Source organism: Mobula hypostoma, chromosome 28 (assembly GCF_963921235.1).
Source record: "Mobula hypostoma chromosome 28, sMobHyp1.1, whole genome shotgun sequence".
NCBI lineage: Eukaryota > Metazoa > Chordata > Chondrichthyes > Myliobatiformes > Myliobatidae > Mobula > Mobula hypostoma.
In genome coordinates, this window is record NC_086124.1 from 4,072,016 (window position 1) to 4,090,344 (window position 18,329).

The window sequence follows — 18,329 nt, forward strand, 5'->3', positions numbered from 1 at the left end:
TGGGTCATTGAGGCATACAAGCCTCCAAACCCTACGACAAGGTTGTGGTCCTCTTGGAGGTCCTTCTTTTACACTAACCGTCTATCCCCCTCAGCTGCATCCTCCCATTACCTCCTCCGAACTTAAGACCAAGAAACTGTTGGCACCTGGCTGAACCGTCCGGTTCCTTCCCACAATGTGCGGTGCAGGTGACTTCCCAATGGCAGACTGGACCCTGGGTGGTCAGGTACAAATTGCAACCCACCTTGCCCACTAGAAAATTGTTTTCTGTGCAATATCCAGGCCAAGCCAAATGCTGTTCATCAGAGAAATCAAAATCAAAGTTCAACGTTCAAAGTAACTTTATTATCAAAATACATATACAACCCGGAGATTCATTTTCTTGCAGGCAAACTCAATAAATTCATAATAGAATAATCACCTTAATAGAATCAATGAAAGGTAACACCAGCTTGGGCTTTCAACTAGTTTGCAAAAGACAACAAACTGCAAATACAAAAATAAATAATAATGATGATGGAGAACATGAGATGAAGAGTCCTTGAAAGTGAATCCATTGGTTGTGAGGACAGTTCAATGATGGGGAAGTGAAGATGGGTAAATTAATGATTAAAGTATTAGGGTTAGGGTTAGACTGTTGAGGACTTGCCAAATGGAGGGTAAATCTGCTCAGTTTACGGAGATTCAGCATGGCATTAAAAACTTTGGCAAACTTTTATAGATGCATGGTGGAGAGTGTATTGACTGGCTGCATCATGGCCTGGTATAGGAACGTCAATATCTTTGAATGGAAAATCCAATAAAAGGTAGTGGATTCCACCCAGTACATCACAGGTGAAACCCTCCCAACCATTGAGCACATCTACTTGAAACGCTGTCATAGGAAAGCAGCATCCATCATCAGAGATCCCCACCACCCAGGCCATGCTCTCTTCTAGCTGCTGCCATCAGGTAGAAGGTACAGGAGTCTCAGAACTCACACCATCAGGTTCAAGAACAGTTACCACCCCTCAACCCACGAGCTCTTGAACAAAAGGAGATAACTACACTCATCTATTGAGATGTTCCCACGACCAATGATCCCACTTTAAGATCTCTTTATCTCATGTTCTCATTATTTATTGCTATTTATTTATATTTGCATTTGCACAGTTTGTTGTCTTCTGCACTCTGGTTGATCTTTCATTGATCCTGTTATAGTTACTATTTTATAGATTTGCTGTGTATACCCCGCAGGAAAATGAATCTCGGGGTTGTATATAGTGACATATATGTACTTTGATAATAAAATTGACTTTGAAGGTCACGGGACCGAATTGGTGTAGGGTTGAGGAGTATAAGCCTTTAAGCCTTATTCCCAGCTGGGCTCAGACACGGCCCCGTTGGACTCGGGACCGAGCTTCACTCCGCTAAACGCTTTTGTCTCTTGGGAAATTAACTCCAGAGCCGCCGGTTCCCAAACGATTCGTCCAGGTGTATAATGTTCTGTTGGGGATTTCTTTTCTGGGCAGATTTGGGCTTTAAGCGTGTGCGCATCTTGTTGAGTGGGGGAGAAACAGTCAGCAGGGCGCAGGCTGCGTGCGATTTCCCCGGCGTTTCAACCCGAAAGCAGATTGCGTGCCCGGAGAGTGGTTCACAGTCACTGACGCGCAGCCGAGATGGAAATGTACCAGTCAAACCACGCAACAAGCACCTGTAAACGGCACTGGTTGCGCGAGCGGGATTCGTGGGGAAAGAACTCCCCCGTTGTGTGAAATAATGTCTCGTCATTGTTCCCCATGACAGTGCTGCCCGGTTTCGCCCCAGCGAAGGGGCGTGAGCCTACATTTTAGGCAGCAGTCTGTTCAAGAGCCGAATCGGTTAAACGCAGAAAATGCTGGGGGAACTCAGCAGGCCAGGCAGCATCTATGAAGAGTATACAGTCCTGCTGAGGGGTCTCTGCCCGAAACGTCGACTGTTCACTCTTTTTCCACAGATGCTGCCTGACCTGCTGAGTTCCTCCAGCGTCGTGTGTGTGTGTGTTTTTGCTATGGGTTTCCAGCATCTACGGAATCTCCTGTGTTTAGGGTTAAACACGAAGGCGTGTTCAGTCATTTTATAAACAACGACTCCCCACCCTCCTTCCAAAAAGTGCCCGGGACACCTGCATCTCGCCACCCTGGCCAATTTGTGACTTTATTGGACCCGAAGTTTCAGTTTCCCTTTTTCTTTAAATGAAAGAACTCGCGGGTCAGTCAGCATCTATGGAGGGAAACAGACAGGCGACGTTTCGTGGAGTCATAGTAAAGTTCAGCACAGAAACGGGCCGTTCGGTCCATCTAGTCCGTGCAGCGAAACATTTAAACAGCCTACTCCCATCGACCTGCACCCGGACCGCAGACCACTATCCCCTCCCATCCATGTAACCCGTCCGAACTTCTCTTAAACGTTGAAATCGAGCCCGACACGGTTCGGGCCGACATTCTGCATCAGGGTGAGGAATGAACTAGATGGACCGAAGGGCCTGTTTCCGCGCAGGTAGATGCAAATACATCAGAGGCTCTTACGAGTCGTTTGCATCGGCACGTGGATGTAAGGAAGATTTGCTTTTCAGCTGGGTCGGCACAACATTGTGGGCCGAATGGCCTGTTTCTGTACTGTACTCTACTATGTTCTACGTACTTTTCTATGATTCTATAAACCGTCCCGGCCAGAAATGTTGACTGTTGCTTCATTTTCCATAGACGCTGCCTGACCTGCTGAGTTCCTCCAGCATTTTGTGCGCGTTGCTCTGGATTTCCAGCATCTGCCGAATCGCTGGTGTCTGGATTCATTGAAGCAGCGGCCGGAGACGAATGGTGTGGCGGCGTGTGGGTGACACGCCATGAGTCATACGACGAGAGGTAAAGGGCCACTTCACGGGGAAAATAAGCATCATTGGCCCCCGACCCTTTATTTTGGGAGGGTGGTATAATTCTACCCCCCCCCCAGGGTGCACAGTCTCTGCGTTATACGGGGAGGAGAGGGACGATCTCTCCGGGGATTTGGTCGCCGGGCAAAGCACACACTCGGATCACATGTGAAATGCGATCCCGATTTGCGCAGCGCCGCTCGCTCGGAGCGTTTGGGTCCAGTCGGCGAGAGGAGGCTCCGCTCTCTGTCCCACGTGGCCCCGGGTTAAATACCACGCAGAGCCCCGCGGAGCCCGGCTTCCACCCGGCAAACTTCAACCTTGCCCTTCGCGTTCACTTTATTGCATTTAAATCCCCTTCAGGCGGAGAGGGGAGGGGAGCCGAGCGGCAGCCCGGGAACATGAAGCGAGCCGGGATTGCAGTGGGAGTTTCGGTTTTGCTGCTGTTTTGCCGAGTTGGCGAGGGACAGGCGGCAGGTATGTACTTTATTGAATACCCAACACTGCACGAAAGCAGTCCGGCTATTTCTTTGCTTAGTTGCTGCTTTCTACTTGAAAATTGATCTTCTGTGTCACTGTCAGTATCTAATTCCCTCCCCCCTCGCAGACCAGGTTTAATATTACAGAACGGCTTAAACCTTTGAATTTTAAAGCCAACTTTTCCCAGCGGCGACCACAGTATCTGACGCTCTGGTAGACCCGCCGCTTGTGGGTTTAGGACGCAATAGTTCAGCCGCACCTGCTTTGATATTGTTTTACAAGCCGCCGTTCCTCTGAAGTGAAACGTAAAGCGGAGCCTCTCAGCGAAGGGGGTTTGTTAGCGGCCGAGTGAGGGCTGGAATTTTCCATTGTTTTGCCCTGGCTGTCCTCGATAATTGCCACTCGGAATTTGAAACTCCTCCCTCCGACTGACGGCTGCCGGTTGCAAGGTGTCGGTGCATGTTTGGTTCGAGAAATCACCTTTATTTTAAAAACAGTATATTTAATTATTAACCGGAGTTCTGCTGTGTGGACTGGTCCTGCACAAACAACCATTTTAATGCTGAAAAAAAGCCACTGCATAGTTTTAATCCTTTTTCCCGAATAGTGACATCTCCCAGTACTTGAGTGAGTTTTAAAGAAAATTGCATTTTTTTAGAGCCTTTCACGTCCTCATTTTAGGTTTCCTAAAGTTTTTCAGCCAATGAACTTTTATTTCCCGTCCCTATTCCCTCGCCAGTCCTGCTCCAGTGCCAGGGTGAAGACAGACACAGAACAGAGGGTTGGCACCTTGTATGTGTGTCTACAAACAGACAGCGGGGTATCAACCAGTTTCAAATAGCCTCCTCTCTCCTCCCTCCCCCCCCACGTCACCCTCCCTCCCTCCTTCCCCCTCCCACCCTCCCTCCCTCCCATGTTACCCTCCCTCCCATGTTACCCTCCCTCCCACGTTACCCTCCCTCCTTCCCTCCCCCTCCCACGTCACCCTCCTTCCTTCCCTCCCCCTCCCACGTCACCCTCCCTCCTTCCCTCCCCCTCCCACGTCACCCTCCCTCCTTCCCTCACCCTCCCTCCCTCCCTCCCCTCCCACTCACCCTCCCTCCCTCCCTCCCCCTCCCTCTCACCCTCCCTCCTTCCCTCCCCCTCCCACTCACCCTCCCTCCTTCCCTCCCCCTCCCACATCACCCTCCCTCCCTCCCCCACATCACCCTCCCTCCCTCCCCCCACATCATCCTCCCTCCCCACCCTCCACGTCACCTTCCCTCCTTCCCTCCCCTCCCACGTCACCCTCCCTCCTTCCCTCCCCCTCCCATATTACCCACCCTTCCTCCCTCCCTCCCCTCCCACGTCACTCCTCCCTCCCTCCCCTCCCATGTTACCCACCCTTCCTCCCTCCCTCCCCTCCCACGTCACTCACTGGTTGAGTTCCTCTGGCTTTTGTTCTCTGGATTGCAGCATCTGCAGAATGTTGTGGTCCCAGTGGAGTGAGAATGCGATCTGAGAGATTTGGTCCTGTCGTCCAGTAGACTTCAGAACCGTGTCATCATTGAGTGCATTTAAAGCAGAGGCTGAGAGGTTCTTGATTCATCAAGGTGTCAGAGGATACAGGGAGAAGGCAGAAAATGGAGAGAGAGGAAAAATAAAACAACATTGATGGAATGGTGAGGCAGACTTGATGGCCCGAATGGCCTAATTTGCTCCTGTATCTTATGGTCTTATTTGCTTTTGACATCTGCCGTGACTTAATTTCCAGTAGATTTATTTACAGCAGATCTGAGGGAAGTTGTATTTCTGTTCTCCAATATTTTCAAAAGTCTTAAACTCGAGAAAGCTTGCAGATGCTAGAAGTCCAAGCACCTCACACGAAACGCTGGAGGAACTCAGCAGGACAGGCAACGTCTATGAATGGGGGAAAAGCGGTCGACCTTTCAGGCTGAGACCCTTCTTCGGGGCTGGAGAGGAAGGGGGAAGATGCCAGAATAAAAAGATCTGAATAAACCTTTTATTAAGAGGCAAGCTGGAAGGTGATAGGTGAAGCCAGCTGGGTGGGAATGGTCAAGGGCTGGAGAAACAATACTCTGATAGGAGAGAAGAGTGGACCATAGGAGAAAGGGAACAGGAAGGGGACCCAGGGGGAGGTGATAGGCAAGTGAGAAGTAGAAGATCAGAGTAGGGAATAGAGAAAGAGGGGGATGAATTTGCTTACCGTAAGGAGAAATCAATATTCATGCCATCAGGTTGGAAGCTACTCAGACGGAATATGAGGTGTTGCTCCTCCACACTGAGGGTGGCCTTGCCTTGGCACAAGAGGAGGCCATGGACCGAAATGTTGGAGTGGCAATGGGAACCAGTATTAAACTGTTTGGTCACCGGGAAGTGCCGCTTTTGGCGGGTGGAGCAGAGGTGCTCGACAAAACGGTCCTCCAATTTACAAACGAGGCCACATTGGGAGCACCAGACATCAGAAGAATGTCTGGAGCTGCAGCAACACGTTTGGGATTCTTTACCTGTGTTCTTGACCCATTACCTGTGTTCTTGGGGTTGTCTGGGGCCTTGGTGAGAGACTTGCCCCAGACTGCTATTGTTTAATCCTCTCTGCATTTAAATTCTACTGGTGAAGATCTCTCTCCCTCAATTTGGAAAACTTGTTTGTCATCAAAACAAACGTGTGATATTTAGGAGACTAACACTAAGCTTGCAGGAGGTTTGAGATGCTTTTCTACAATGAAACCAGATTTTTTAAAGTTGGTCTTCCTTTGGTTTCAGAATCAGGTTTAATATCACTGCCATATGTCATGAAACTTGTTTTGCAACAGCAGCAGAGTGCAAGGCACAAAACTTACGAAGTTGTGAAATTAAATCAATAATACAAGAAAGGAATAGCGAGATAGCATTCATGGATCATTCAGAAATCTGGTGACAGAAGGGAAGAAACTGTTCCTAAATCATTGAGTACGTGTCCTCACGATCTCCTTCCTGAGGTTTGTAACAAGAAAGTGGGATGTCCCAGATGGTGAGATTCCTTAGTGATGGACATTGCCTTCTTGAAGCTTTCTCTTGCAGGTGTCCCCAATGTTGCTGATATTGGTAGTCATCGATTAGAGCTAATGGACCACTAATCAGAATCAGCTTTAATATCACCAGCATATGTCGTGAAATTTGTTAACTTTGTGGCAGCAGTACAATGCAATGCATGATCATATTTTAAAAACTGAATCAGAGTATATATTATAATCCTAAATCATTGAGTGTGTGCCTTCAGGCTCCTACACCTCCTTCCCGATAGTAGCAGTGAGAAGAGGGCATGTCCTGGGTGATGGGGGTCCTTAATGATGGACTCTGCCTTTTTGAGGCACCACTCCTTTGAGATGTCCTGGATACTACGGAGGCTGGTGCCCATGATGGAGCTGACTAATTTTACAACTCTTTGCAGCGTACTTTGTCACAGTAAAGCCAGCAGATCTGGTTCAGTTGTTACTGTTCTTTTACCCTTTGATTATCCTTTTTTTCTTTAAGAGGAAGGGTTGCACCTCTCCAGCCCCATGGGAGGGTATAGGACGTTTGTAGCAGATGAGCTCCGTTCTTTGAAGTTCAAGGTGGAGATGGAGGGACTTCTGGATCACGGGGGAGAGGGAATATTGGCCAGGACACCAGGGATAACCCGCCTGTTCTTAATATGGAAGACTGGAATCTTTTTATAACCTGCTGTTTGTCTCAGTTTAATATCCCATCTTGTAGGCAACACCTGACACTGCGGCTTGAGTGACCCAGTTTTGTCTGTTACGGGTTTTAACAATCTGAGATGTTGGTGGCACCAATTAGACCCAAAATTTGAGTTTAATTGGCCCACCGTTTGGTTGATGTAATGTGTCCTCCATTTGTGATCAACTGACTTGTTCAAGGTGATACAGGGGTAAAAATGCCTCCCACTTCGTAATTTCAAATGAAACCACATCTCACTCTGATGATGTTAAATTCGGGGGTCTTGCTGACAGTGAAGCACGTTGCAATGAATTGTTAAGCGATCTTAATTGGTTAGGGAGACGGACTGAGGAATGACAAATGGATTTCTCTCCAGACAGGTGTGAGGTGATGCATTTTGGATGTTCAAACCAGGGTAGGACTTGTACTCTGAATGGCAGGTCACTGACAAGAGTTGTGGAATAGAAGGACTTGCGATACAACACTTAAAGTTGACAGGGTGGTTGTTAGAGCGTTTTTTTGGGGTTGGTACATATCGCAAATAACTTCAGCAACTGACTTCAGATCTGAGTATGAAATGTGGATTAAAGCTGAAATGCAGCTCTGAACCATGGATTCCTAACAACTGTGAACCACAATTAATTGGAAGACTGGACAATGCTAACTTAAATTCTTTATCTGGGTGTCTGTGGTGTGGGTGTGAAGAGGGAGCTGTGAAGGTTGTGTGTAGTTCAAAGGAAGCATTGTAAATATGGAATTGTCCTTTGATCCTTAGTATTTAAAAGATCATGTAGTGTTGAGTCAGGCAGACCTTCTTCCTCCGAAAGGGTCTCTAGGGTGGTAAAGAAGCCATTTATGATGCTGGCCTTCCTCAGCCAGCGCATCGAGTTCAACAATAGGGACATTATGTTGCGGTTGTATATTGGTGAGCTCAGAGTTGGAGTACAGTGTACAGTTTTGGTCACCTGTTACGGGAAAAACGTTGTCAAACTTCAGAGAAGGGGTTCCCAACTCGAGGTCTTTTTTTTTGAAGTCAAGTCAAGTTCATTATCATTTAACTATATACATGAGAAAGTTACTGACATGATGAAGGAAGCCCTGAACACCACCAGAGACGCAGGATCTTCATTGCTGCCCTAATGGGCAGAAGGTAAGTAAGTAACTATGTACTTGTGTACTATCATATGAGGCAATGTTTCTCTGGACCAGGGTTTAAAGCACAGAAGTACACATAACACACAATAACTTAGGAAAGTAAGAATTAAATCTACAAATGAATTATGCATAGATAAACAAAGTAAAGTGCATAAATTAAATATCGTAGGGTACAGTATAAGTTATCTGGTGACACTTCAAATGCGATGCGGCAGGGAGTTCTGAATCCTAATGGCCTGAGGGAAGAAACTGTTTCTCATCCTGGCCGTTCTTGTTTTTATGCATCGGAGTCTCCTGCCTGATGGTAGAAAGTCAAAGAGGATGCTGGTTGGATGGATATTGCTTGATAGTATTGGTTCATGACATTAAAAAGGTTTGGGACTCTTGCTGTGAGGGTGGAGGAGAGATTTACAAGGACGCTGCCTGGACTCGAGGGCCTGAGTTATAGGGGGAGGTCGTTCCTGTTTGTTCTTTATTCTTTGGAGCAAAGGAGAATGAGAGGTGCCCTCATAGAAGTTTGTAAATGCATGAGGGGCGTGGATAAGGTGGATTCTGTTCCCCAGAGGTAGGGAGTTAAACAGTACAGCTAGGAAGAAACTTGGAACAATTTTCTGCAGCCCACAGAAAGTTGCTGATCATTGTCAGAGCCATCTTGTCCAAGAAGGACTCGGACCCAGGTTCAAGAGCAGTTACTACCCCACAACCATCAGGCTCTTGAACAAAAGGGGATAACTACACTCACTTGCCCATCCATTGAGATGTTCCCACAACCAATTATCTCACTTTAAAGACTCTTTATCTCATTATCTCATGTTCTCATTATTTGTTGCTATTCATTTATATTTGCATTTGCACAGTTTGTTGTCTTCTGCACTCCGGTTGATCTTTCATTGATCCTGTTATAGTTACTATTCTATAGAAAATCAATCTCGGGGTTGTATCTGGTGATGTATATGTCCTTTGATAATAAAATTTACTTTGAACTTTGTTTAAAAAGTAGAGGACACAGATATAAGATAAGAGGGGAGGGATTTACAAGACCCAAGAGGTTTACACAGAGCTTAGTTTGTCTTGGTCTGGTCCGTGAAGTCCGCATTCCAGTTCACGGTCCGGTCCATGGACTCGGGACTCCGGGTCTTCCAGCTGTCCCTTGTTTTGATTGAGTTAAGCATAGGCACCTGATTCCCATCTTGAAATATAAGTAGCTTTGGGGTTGAGTGTGGGCTGCTGGTTTGTCTTGTCAGTCCCTCATGGAGCAACCTGCTGATGGAAGGCTAGTGAAACCATTTGTGATCTCTAGGCCTGGTTGGAGGACCACTGCTTCATGGAACCTTGTTGCCACTCGTTGAAGTAGTCATTGTGGTATAGATTTGGCTGTTTCTGTAGCCAGCCAAGGTTGCTGGTTGCCCCGAGACTTAGAACCACCCTGGACTGAGCTCTTTTCCTGTCCTTGCCTCTGTCGGGTAAGCCAGGCCGATTGCTGTTACCCTGCGGTTGGTTCTGTCCCTTCCTGTCCCTTGCCTCTGTCGGGTAAGCCAGGCCGATTGCTGTTACCCTGCGGTTGGTTCTGTCCCTTCCTGTCCCTTGCCTCCATCGGGTAAACAGGCTGTTTGCCATTACCCTGTGGTTGGGTCCGTCCCTCCCTGTCCTTGCCTCCGTGGGGTGAAGTTGGGCATCCTGCCCAGGAGTTCCACGTCCTACCCAGGAGAAGCTCTAAGAACCCAAGCCTCAAAGATCCCAAGCCAAGCTCCAAGAACCCAAGCCTCAAAGATCCCAAGCCTGAAGACACCTGCCTCCATGCCTCGAGACCAAGACCCCAGCCTGCAGCCCCAAGCCTCTAGACCTCAGCCACGTCCTGTCCCGTAGTCATGTCACGTCCTTGCTTGGTTCTGGGGCCCAAGCGCGAGGCAAGACCCAGATTCTGGGTCCTTGTCCAGTCTCTGGCTCGGAGCCCAAGCCCAGGCTCCTAGTGCATAGTTCCTTGTCCAGGCCCCCTGTCTTGTCCATGCCCTAGCCCATCTCTGCGTTCTTGTCCCTGCTGCTTGACTGTATCCTGTCACGTCCCTACTCTAGTCAAGTCCTGTTCCTTGTACTTCAGTGTCTGTGTCTCACATTTGAGTCCGTTCAAAAACTTCGAGCCTCCGACCAGCCCCTCTGACACAGCCTCTCCGAGCACCATCCTCTGCTGAGCGCTTCGACCCCGCCGCGGCCGCCGAGCAACAAACAAAGCCGAGGACTCGGGGCCTTCTCCTCCGGAGATTCTGGATCACACAGTAGCAGCAGCAGCGAAGCAGACATTTCAGAAGTTTCACCAGATGTTCCTCCGTGCTCTCACGTCCGTCTCCATCAAATCAGGATTGTGCACGGCACCCTACTTGACAAATAACAGACATCACCACCGGAGTGGCCGCTGCGAGCTGCGTCACGCCACCATCTTCTCCTCCTGCCATTAAATGCATTATATTCAATAAAAATTAGTTTCTTGTTTCTCCAAATTCCTATGTGATACAAGTAGTCCAAAATTATTGTGTTCAGCTTCAAACAGTCTATCATAAACAACAAAAAACATGAGGAAGCAACCTGTTCAAAAAAAAAATTGTTGTCCTGTGCTATGTATCATTCAAACATTTCTTAACCTGTATCTCTCTGTGTGGTAGCTGGCTGCCACATTTCTTCTGATATTAATAACTCTTGCGTTTAAAATAATTTACTCATTGGCTGTCTTGAAAGGGGACCTTAAAGCCACTAAGGAAATACAAGTCTGCATTCCTACAGATCATCTTTGTGCTCTAAAAGATGCTGCACAATTTTTAAATGTCAGCTGGAATTTAATGCAGACAAGTGTGAGGGGTTGAATTTTGCACTGGACATGCCAGGGTAAGGCTTATACAGTGGACGGCAGGCAACAGAGGAGTGTGGTGGGACAGATCCATAATTCCTTGAAAGTGGTATCACAGGTGCATGGGGTTGTAAAGAGAACTTTTGGCACACCGGAGTTGGGGTGATGTTGAAGTTGTACAAGATATTCATTATGTGCTGTGTCATATGACATCATTATGCACTGTATCATATGATATCATCATTATGCACCATGTCATATGACATTATCATTATGTACTGTGTCGTATGGCATCATTATTATGTGTCATGTCGTTTGACATGTGCGATCGTGGTCTTCCCATGACCATGATTGTATGTGGCAAATTTTTCTACAGAAGTGGTTTGCCATTGCCTTCTGGACAGTGTCTTTACAAGACAGGTGACCCCAGCCATTATCAATACTCTTTAGAGATTATCTGGCATCAGTAATCGCTTAACCAGGACTTGTGATGTGCACCAGCTGCTCGTCCAACCATTCGCCACCTGCTCCCATGACCCTGGGAAGGCTAAGCGGGTGAGACCAAATTTGGAGTTTTTGTCACCTACCTATCGGAATGATATCAATAATATTGAAAGAGTACGAGGACTTGAGTTACTGGGAAAGGTAGAATAGGTTAGGGCTTTGCTTCCTGCAGCGTAGGAGAATGACGAAAAATCTTCTAGAAGTATACAGAATTGAGGGGCAAAGATACAATGAATTCCTGCAGGCATTTTCCACTGAGGCAGAGTGAGACTAGAACAAGAGGTCATGGGTTAAGGTTGAGAGTTCCCTGAGGGGGCACTTCTTCACTCAGAGGATGGTGCGAGTGTGGAATGAGTTGCCAGCAGGAGTGATGGATGCAGGTTCAATTTCAACATTCAAGAGAAGTTTCCAAGAGTATATGGATGGGAGGGATATAGAGAGCTATGGTCAAAGGAACCAGACAGAATGATATTTTGTCGCAGACTAGATGGGCTGAAGGGCCTGTTTCTGTGCTCTAGTGCTCTATGACTCTAAGTGTTCTCTTTGATAAAGCTGGTCCTTGATTTGTGGAGATGCTGGGGAATGGTTTGAAGATTCAGATCCATTAAAAGTTAAAAGTCCCAGGTTGGAAGTGGCTAACACCAGGGAGCATAATTTAAGGTGATTGGAAGAAAGTTTGAAGTTCAAAGTAAATTTTATTATCAAAGTGTATATATATGTCACCACATTCAAGCCTTAGATTCCTTTTCCTGTGGGCATACTCAGCAAATCTATAGAATAGTAACTATAACAGGATCAGTGAAAGATCAACCAGAGTGCAGAAGACATCAAACTGTGCAAATGCAAATATAACTAGCAATAAATAACGAGAACATGAGATAATGAGATAAAGAGTCCTTAAAGTGAGATCATTGGTTGTGAGAACATTTCAATGATGGTGCAAGTGAATGTAGATAGGAAGTTTTGTCTTTGAATTTATTGAAATGTCAATCAATTGATTCTTGTATTAAATATTCTGTATTTAATATCCTATTCGTGCATTTTCTCGACAGAATGTGCAGAATTGGAGACCTGTACATCTTGCATCACCGGCAATGCTTTGCTGAATTTAACAGACTGCGTGTGGGTGCATTGTCAGTCAGGTGAGTGTCTTGTACATTATTCAAGGCCTCTGTTTGGTCAACACCTTGCACAGTTTAAAATGCAGCACATTTTCACATTCTAAAAATAGCTTTCATTGCATGATCTGGCTAGGTTAACTAAACCAATGAAAGTACCAGATGGATGATTGATGTACTTATTATTGAGATATTTATTTTGTTTAATACTTCACTGGTTCCATTTAATATCCGAGAACGTGTATAGTAGACAACCTGAAATTCTTGCTCTTCACAGACATCCACGAAAGAGAAGAAAATCTCAAAAAATAAATGACAGGAGAAACGTTAGAAACCCAAAGCCCCCCTTCCCCCCTCCCACACATAACCAGCACCCCACCCCCCACTTGTTCCAGCAGGAAGCCCCACCACCCACTGTCCAAGCAAAAGCAGAGTCCCCAAAGAAACCTTGATCGAGAGTCCATCAAAGACTACAGTCAATAACCCAGCACCTCCCTCTCTCACGAGGGAGAGGGAAGTATCACTCCTTCCACAGCGAGAGGGGAGATTAACAGCTCGCTGTTTCGACGTTGTGGTCTGCAGTGTCATTTTATTCCTCTAAGTCGAGAATCGGCAGCAAACTCTCTCACTGTCCAGAGAGAGGAAAAAGCGCGGGGGCCTCCGACAGCCACTCTCATTGTTTTGATCCCATGCGATGCTTCAGTTGGCACCACCCGTGAGGAATTTGGCCGCGAAGGTGCGCGCCTACGGGGCTGCTCCTGGAGCTATTGAAAACGCCAGGCTGCTCAGCGAGCTTCCAGAGTGAGAACCTACTGCCATGAAGAACTGCAGTTTGAGTGCAGCTGTAGATCATAGGTTGCAGCAGAACCCCAGCCACCTTGAAAAGTATCGAAGAGACATTAAAAAGTGGAATTTAAGCTGTTTTACAGACAAACTCAAAGAACTCTCCCTCTGGCACCATCTTGTCTAAATAAGAGTACATTTAACAACCTGATAAATTTGGTCATTTTTGTTTGAAATAAGCCATGAATATTGAAGTAGATTATTTCATAAAATTTGCAATAGATCAGAATCAGTTTTAATATCACTAGCGCACAGCACGTCGTGACATTTGATGCAGCAGCAGTTCCTGAGGCCAAAAGATGTAGGAGCAGAATTAGGCCATTCAGCCCGTCGAGTCTGCTCCTCCATTTCATCATGGCTGATCCATTTTCAGTCCAAATCTCCAGCCTTCTCCCTTCATGCCCTGACTAATCAAGAATCTATCAACCTCTGCCTTAAATGACTTGGTCTCCACAATCACCTGTGGCATTGAATTTCACAGATTCTGGTGGAAGAAATTCCTCCTCATCTCAATAGTACAAAATATTAAAAATTAAGAAAGATATTTAATGACCTTTTTATCATACATAAAGAGAGAGCCAAAAGCAGCGAGGTAGTGGTCAGGGGTTGGTATACTGTCTTTTCTGAAATCTGATGGCACCATGTTTTAATGAGAAGAATCTATGACGGAGAAACTCCTGCAGCGACTGCATTTCCAAAATGTCACCCTGAGCTCTCTATTTATATGTGTGGCACTTTTCCCTTGGTAGGCTGAACATCTTGGCTCAGGTGGATGTTTGAGATTACATCAGCCATTTACTTCTGCTCAGAGCGGAGATCAAAACCCTTGCTCCTAACGATGATCTGCAACTGCCAGTCACTCTCTAGATCTCCCCGCTGCCTGGCCAAGCGGCTGTAGGCATGGAATCAGTGAATTGCTAGCTAATTCCAGTCGTGCTTGGCAGTAAGCTGTTAGCAGTGGCTGAAGGAGCAATTTTTTTTTCCTTTTGGATTACTCTCTTTCCTGAATTTGTGCTCTGTTAAAAATAAAACATAGAACAGTACAGGCCATTCAGCCCACAATGTTGTGCTGACCCTTTGGCCTACTCTAAAAATCACTTTAACCCTTTGCTACCACAGAACTCTTACGTTGGTTTAAGATGGCGCTAATGATGCCCAGCGACTACTAACAGGCGGCAAAAAAATCTAAACAAAGGAAGCTATTGTATACCTTATAAAGAGCACTTTTTAAATAACGAACAATGCTAACAATGGAGAGGCGAGCAAATGGTGATCGAGTTGTGTGGTGGACGAGGCGCAGGCGAGGAGTGGACGTGGCAAGTGGAGACGAGCGGTGGCAGAGGCGCAGGGAGAGGTGTTGTTGTGACATCAACCTCTCTGTATAAATAATGGCATTCTACCTGTACTTCACCTCAAACACTTTCAAAATTATGTCCCTTCATATTAGCCATTAATGCCCTGGGGGGGCGGGGGGGTGAATCTCTCGATCTATGCTTTTTATCATCTTGTACACCTCTATCAAGTCACATTTCATTCTTCTTCACTCTAAAGAGAGAAATCCCAGCTTGTTCAAGCTATCTTCTCTAATCCAGGCTGCTTCCTGGTGAATCTCCTCTGCACTCTCTCTAAAGCTTCCACATCCTTCCTATGAGGCAACCAGGACTGAACACAATATTCCAAGCATGGTTTAACCAGAGTTTGAAAGAGCTGCAATGAAACGTTCAGGCTCTTGAACTCAGTCCCCCAACTAGTAAAGGCCAATACCCCATATGCCGCCTTAACCAGCCTATCAACTTTCACAACAACTTTGAGGAATCTATGGTCTTCGTTCCTGCCAGTAACCTTGCAAAAACACGAGAGATTCTGCAGATGCTGAAAGTCCAGAGTATCGTATCAAAGTTCCAAGTAAATTTTATTATCCAAGTATATATATGTCACCATATACAACCCTGAGATTTATTTTCCTGTGGGCGTACTCAGCAAATGTATAGAATAGTAACTATAACAGGATCAATGAAAGATCAACCAGACTGCAGAAGACAACAAACAGTGCAAATGCAATTATAAATAAATAGCAATAAATAATGAGAACATGTTAATGAGATAAAGAGTCCTTTGGTTGTGGGAACATCTCAATGAATGGACAAGTGAGTATAGCTATCCCCTTTTGTTCAGGAGCCAGATGGTTGAGGGGTAGTAGCTGTTCTTGAACCTGGTGGTGCAAGTCCTGAGGTTCTTGTACCTTCTACCTGATGGCAGCAGTGAGAAAAGAGCATGGCCTGGGTGATGGAAGTCTGTGATGATGGATGGTGCTTTCCTAACACAGCGTTTCATGTAGATGTGCTCAATGGTGGGAGGGTTTTAACCATGATGTACTGAGCCGTATCCACTACATCTTGTAGGATTTTCCATTCCAAGTCATTGGTGTTCCCACGCCAGGCCATGATGCAGCCAGTCAACATTCTCTTCACTACACATCTATAGAAGTTTGTCAAAGTTTTGGATGTCTTGCTGAATCTCCACAGACTCCTGAGGAAGTAGAAGCACTCAGCAGGTTAGGCGATATCTGTGGAGAGGAATAACAAATCACTATTTAGGTCCAAGACCCTTCATCAGGGCCTTGTATTCTGCCTTATGTTTGACCTTCCAAAGTGAATCACTTCATATTTTTCTGATTTGAAATTAGCCTGCATAAAATTGGAGCACTTTCTGTCTGGGGAGATGACACGGTCCAGCGTCGTGCAAGCACAGATCCATTGGCTCAGTTCCACCATCCGGCTCTCACCTGGAGTCTTGATGTTCCAACCCATAAAACAAAGGAACAGAATTGACTTTCCTCCACCATTCCCATCATGGCTGATTTATTATCCCGCTCAAACCCATTCTCCTGCCTTCTGGTGTAACATTTGATGCCCTTACTAATCAGAATCAGGTTTAATATCACCATCGTTTGTTTTGAAATTTGTTGTTTTGTGGCAGCAGTGCATTGCAATACCTAATAAAAACTGTAATTTATATTAAGTATGCATATTAAAAAAGTTAACTAGTGCAAAAAGAGAACAAAAAGTAGTTGAAAGATTCAAAGGTTCATTTTATCAAAGTATTGAAGCCCCCGGTTTCCTTGGCCGCGGAGGTCACGGGAAGAAGACCTCCGACCCCGCCAAACTCACGAGATAGAAACGGCTCTCCCACCCCAACCCCGGTTTGTGTGGATGCTGTGTAATTCGCTAGCCTGTTACAAATTAATGCCACAAAATAACGGACAGCACACTGCATACGATTAAAGGAATTATATTTATGGATCTTAACTAAAGGATTAGTAAGGAATAAGAAAAAGAAAAGGGCCCATTCTAATTAAACAGTCAAATATGCACAAGTTGGAGGTCATCTTGAACTTCTCTATCACTCACACATTGGGCCCTCGGTCAGTGTGAAAGCCCACACCACCTTCCGAACAATCCATCTCGAACAAACGGCTCTCCCACCGGATTGTATGCCATGACCAGTTCTCCCCCAGTGTTTTCCCTCTCCAGCTCACGCCGAGCAAAAGCCCCAAGCCCAATCTTAGTGTGTCTCACCAGAGAAAACCTCCCCTTAATTCAGCCATCCTAACTGGATGATACACATTTCTCCTCTCTCTTGTCTTCCACAGTAACCCAAAGAATCTGAAAACAGAGCAGGCTGAAAACAAACTGCTGTTACAGAACTGCCAAAGTGAAATACATACATAACAGTAATCGTATGATCCAGGGTATTACAGTATGTACACAGAATACAACTCTGAGATTTGTCTTCTGCAGATAGCCATAAAATACAGAAAACCATAGAAGTAGTTGAAAGAAAGACGTCAATCCCCCCTGCACAAAAAGAATAAGAAACAAAAACTCGCAAAACCCAACCCCTCCCTCGCATAAAAAGTCACAGATCACCCACCAGGAGAAATAACAAGAAGAACATCAAACCCCAAAGCCCCCAGCCCACCAATCAGCATCAAGAAAGATTGGGCAAGAACGTGGAAAAAAACCATGGAACTGAAAAAGGCCAAATGAACTACAGTTAGTTAGTAACTACTGTCAGTAAGGTATTGTTCATGGACAGTCAAAAACAATCACCTCTGCTTTAAATATTCCCATTGACTTGGCCTCCACAGCCATTAGTGGCTGTGAATTCCACCGATGCACCACTCTCTGGCAAAAGAAATTCCTCCTCATCTCTATTCTAAAGAAATGTCCTTGTCTTCTGAGGTGGTGTCCTCTGGTCCTTAACTCTCCCACTATTGGAAACATCCTCTCCACATCCACTCTATCCAGGTCTTTCAACATTCCGCATCTTTCAATGAGGAGCCCCCACCCTCCCGATGTAACAATGTCTTTGTATGGGAGTCACAGAGATAACTCTGCATGTAGTCAGTACAGTGAAACACCAACTATCCTGTGGCCTCAGTTCCTCTTCATGGAAAAATGTGATGTAACTTCACTACGGAGAAAGATCTTGGTGACTGTAGGGATGACTTGCAGCAGACTAAAAAGCTTGAGCATGTAGATATTAAGAAAGAGGATGTGCTGGAGCTTTTGGAAAGCATCAAGTTGGATGAGTCAATGGGACCGGATGAGATGTACGCCAGGCTACTGTGGGAGACGAGGGAGGAGATTGCTGAGCCTCTGGCGATGATCTTTGCATCATCAATGGGGATGGGAGAGGTTCCGGAGGATTGAAGGGTTGCAGATGTTCCCTTATTCAAGAACGGGAGTAGAGATAGCCCAGGAAATTATAGACCAGTGAGTCTTACTTCAGTGGT

The 18,329-nt window shown here is 46.0% G+C and overlaps 1 protein-coding gene across 4 annotated transcripts in view; it reads left to right on the forward strand.

The window, feature by feature from the left end:
* The first annotated feature begins 1,372 nt into the window (after window positions 1–1,372).
* The window catches only part of LOC134338936 (sialomucin core protein 24-like), an 81,765-nt gene continuing 64,808 nt past the window's right edge, over window positions 1,373–18,329 (forward strand). The window contains exons 1-4 of one of the 4 annotated variants that reach the window (XM_063035144.1): window positions 1,373–1,473; window positions 2,724–2,882; window positions 3,254–3,367; window positions 12,623–12,712. In XM_063035144.1, the coding sequence (XP_062891214.1) occupies window positions 2,864–2,882; window positions 3,254–3,367; window positions 12,623–12,712 (223 nt within the window). In that variant the 5' untranslated portion in view covers window positions 1,373–1,473; window positions 2,724–2,863. Of the gene's footprint in view, window positions 1,474–2,169; window positions 2,572–2,723; window positions 2,883–2,936; window positions 3,368–12,622; window positions 12,713–18,329 lie in introns of those variants that run through there. The other 3 variants (XM_063035145.1, XM_063035142.1, XM_063035143.1) reach the window with 3 other exon arrangements.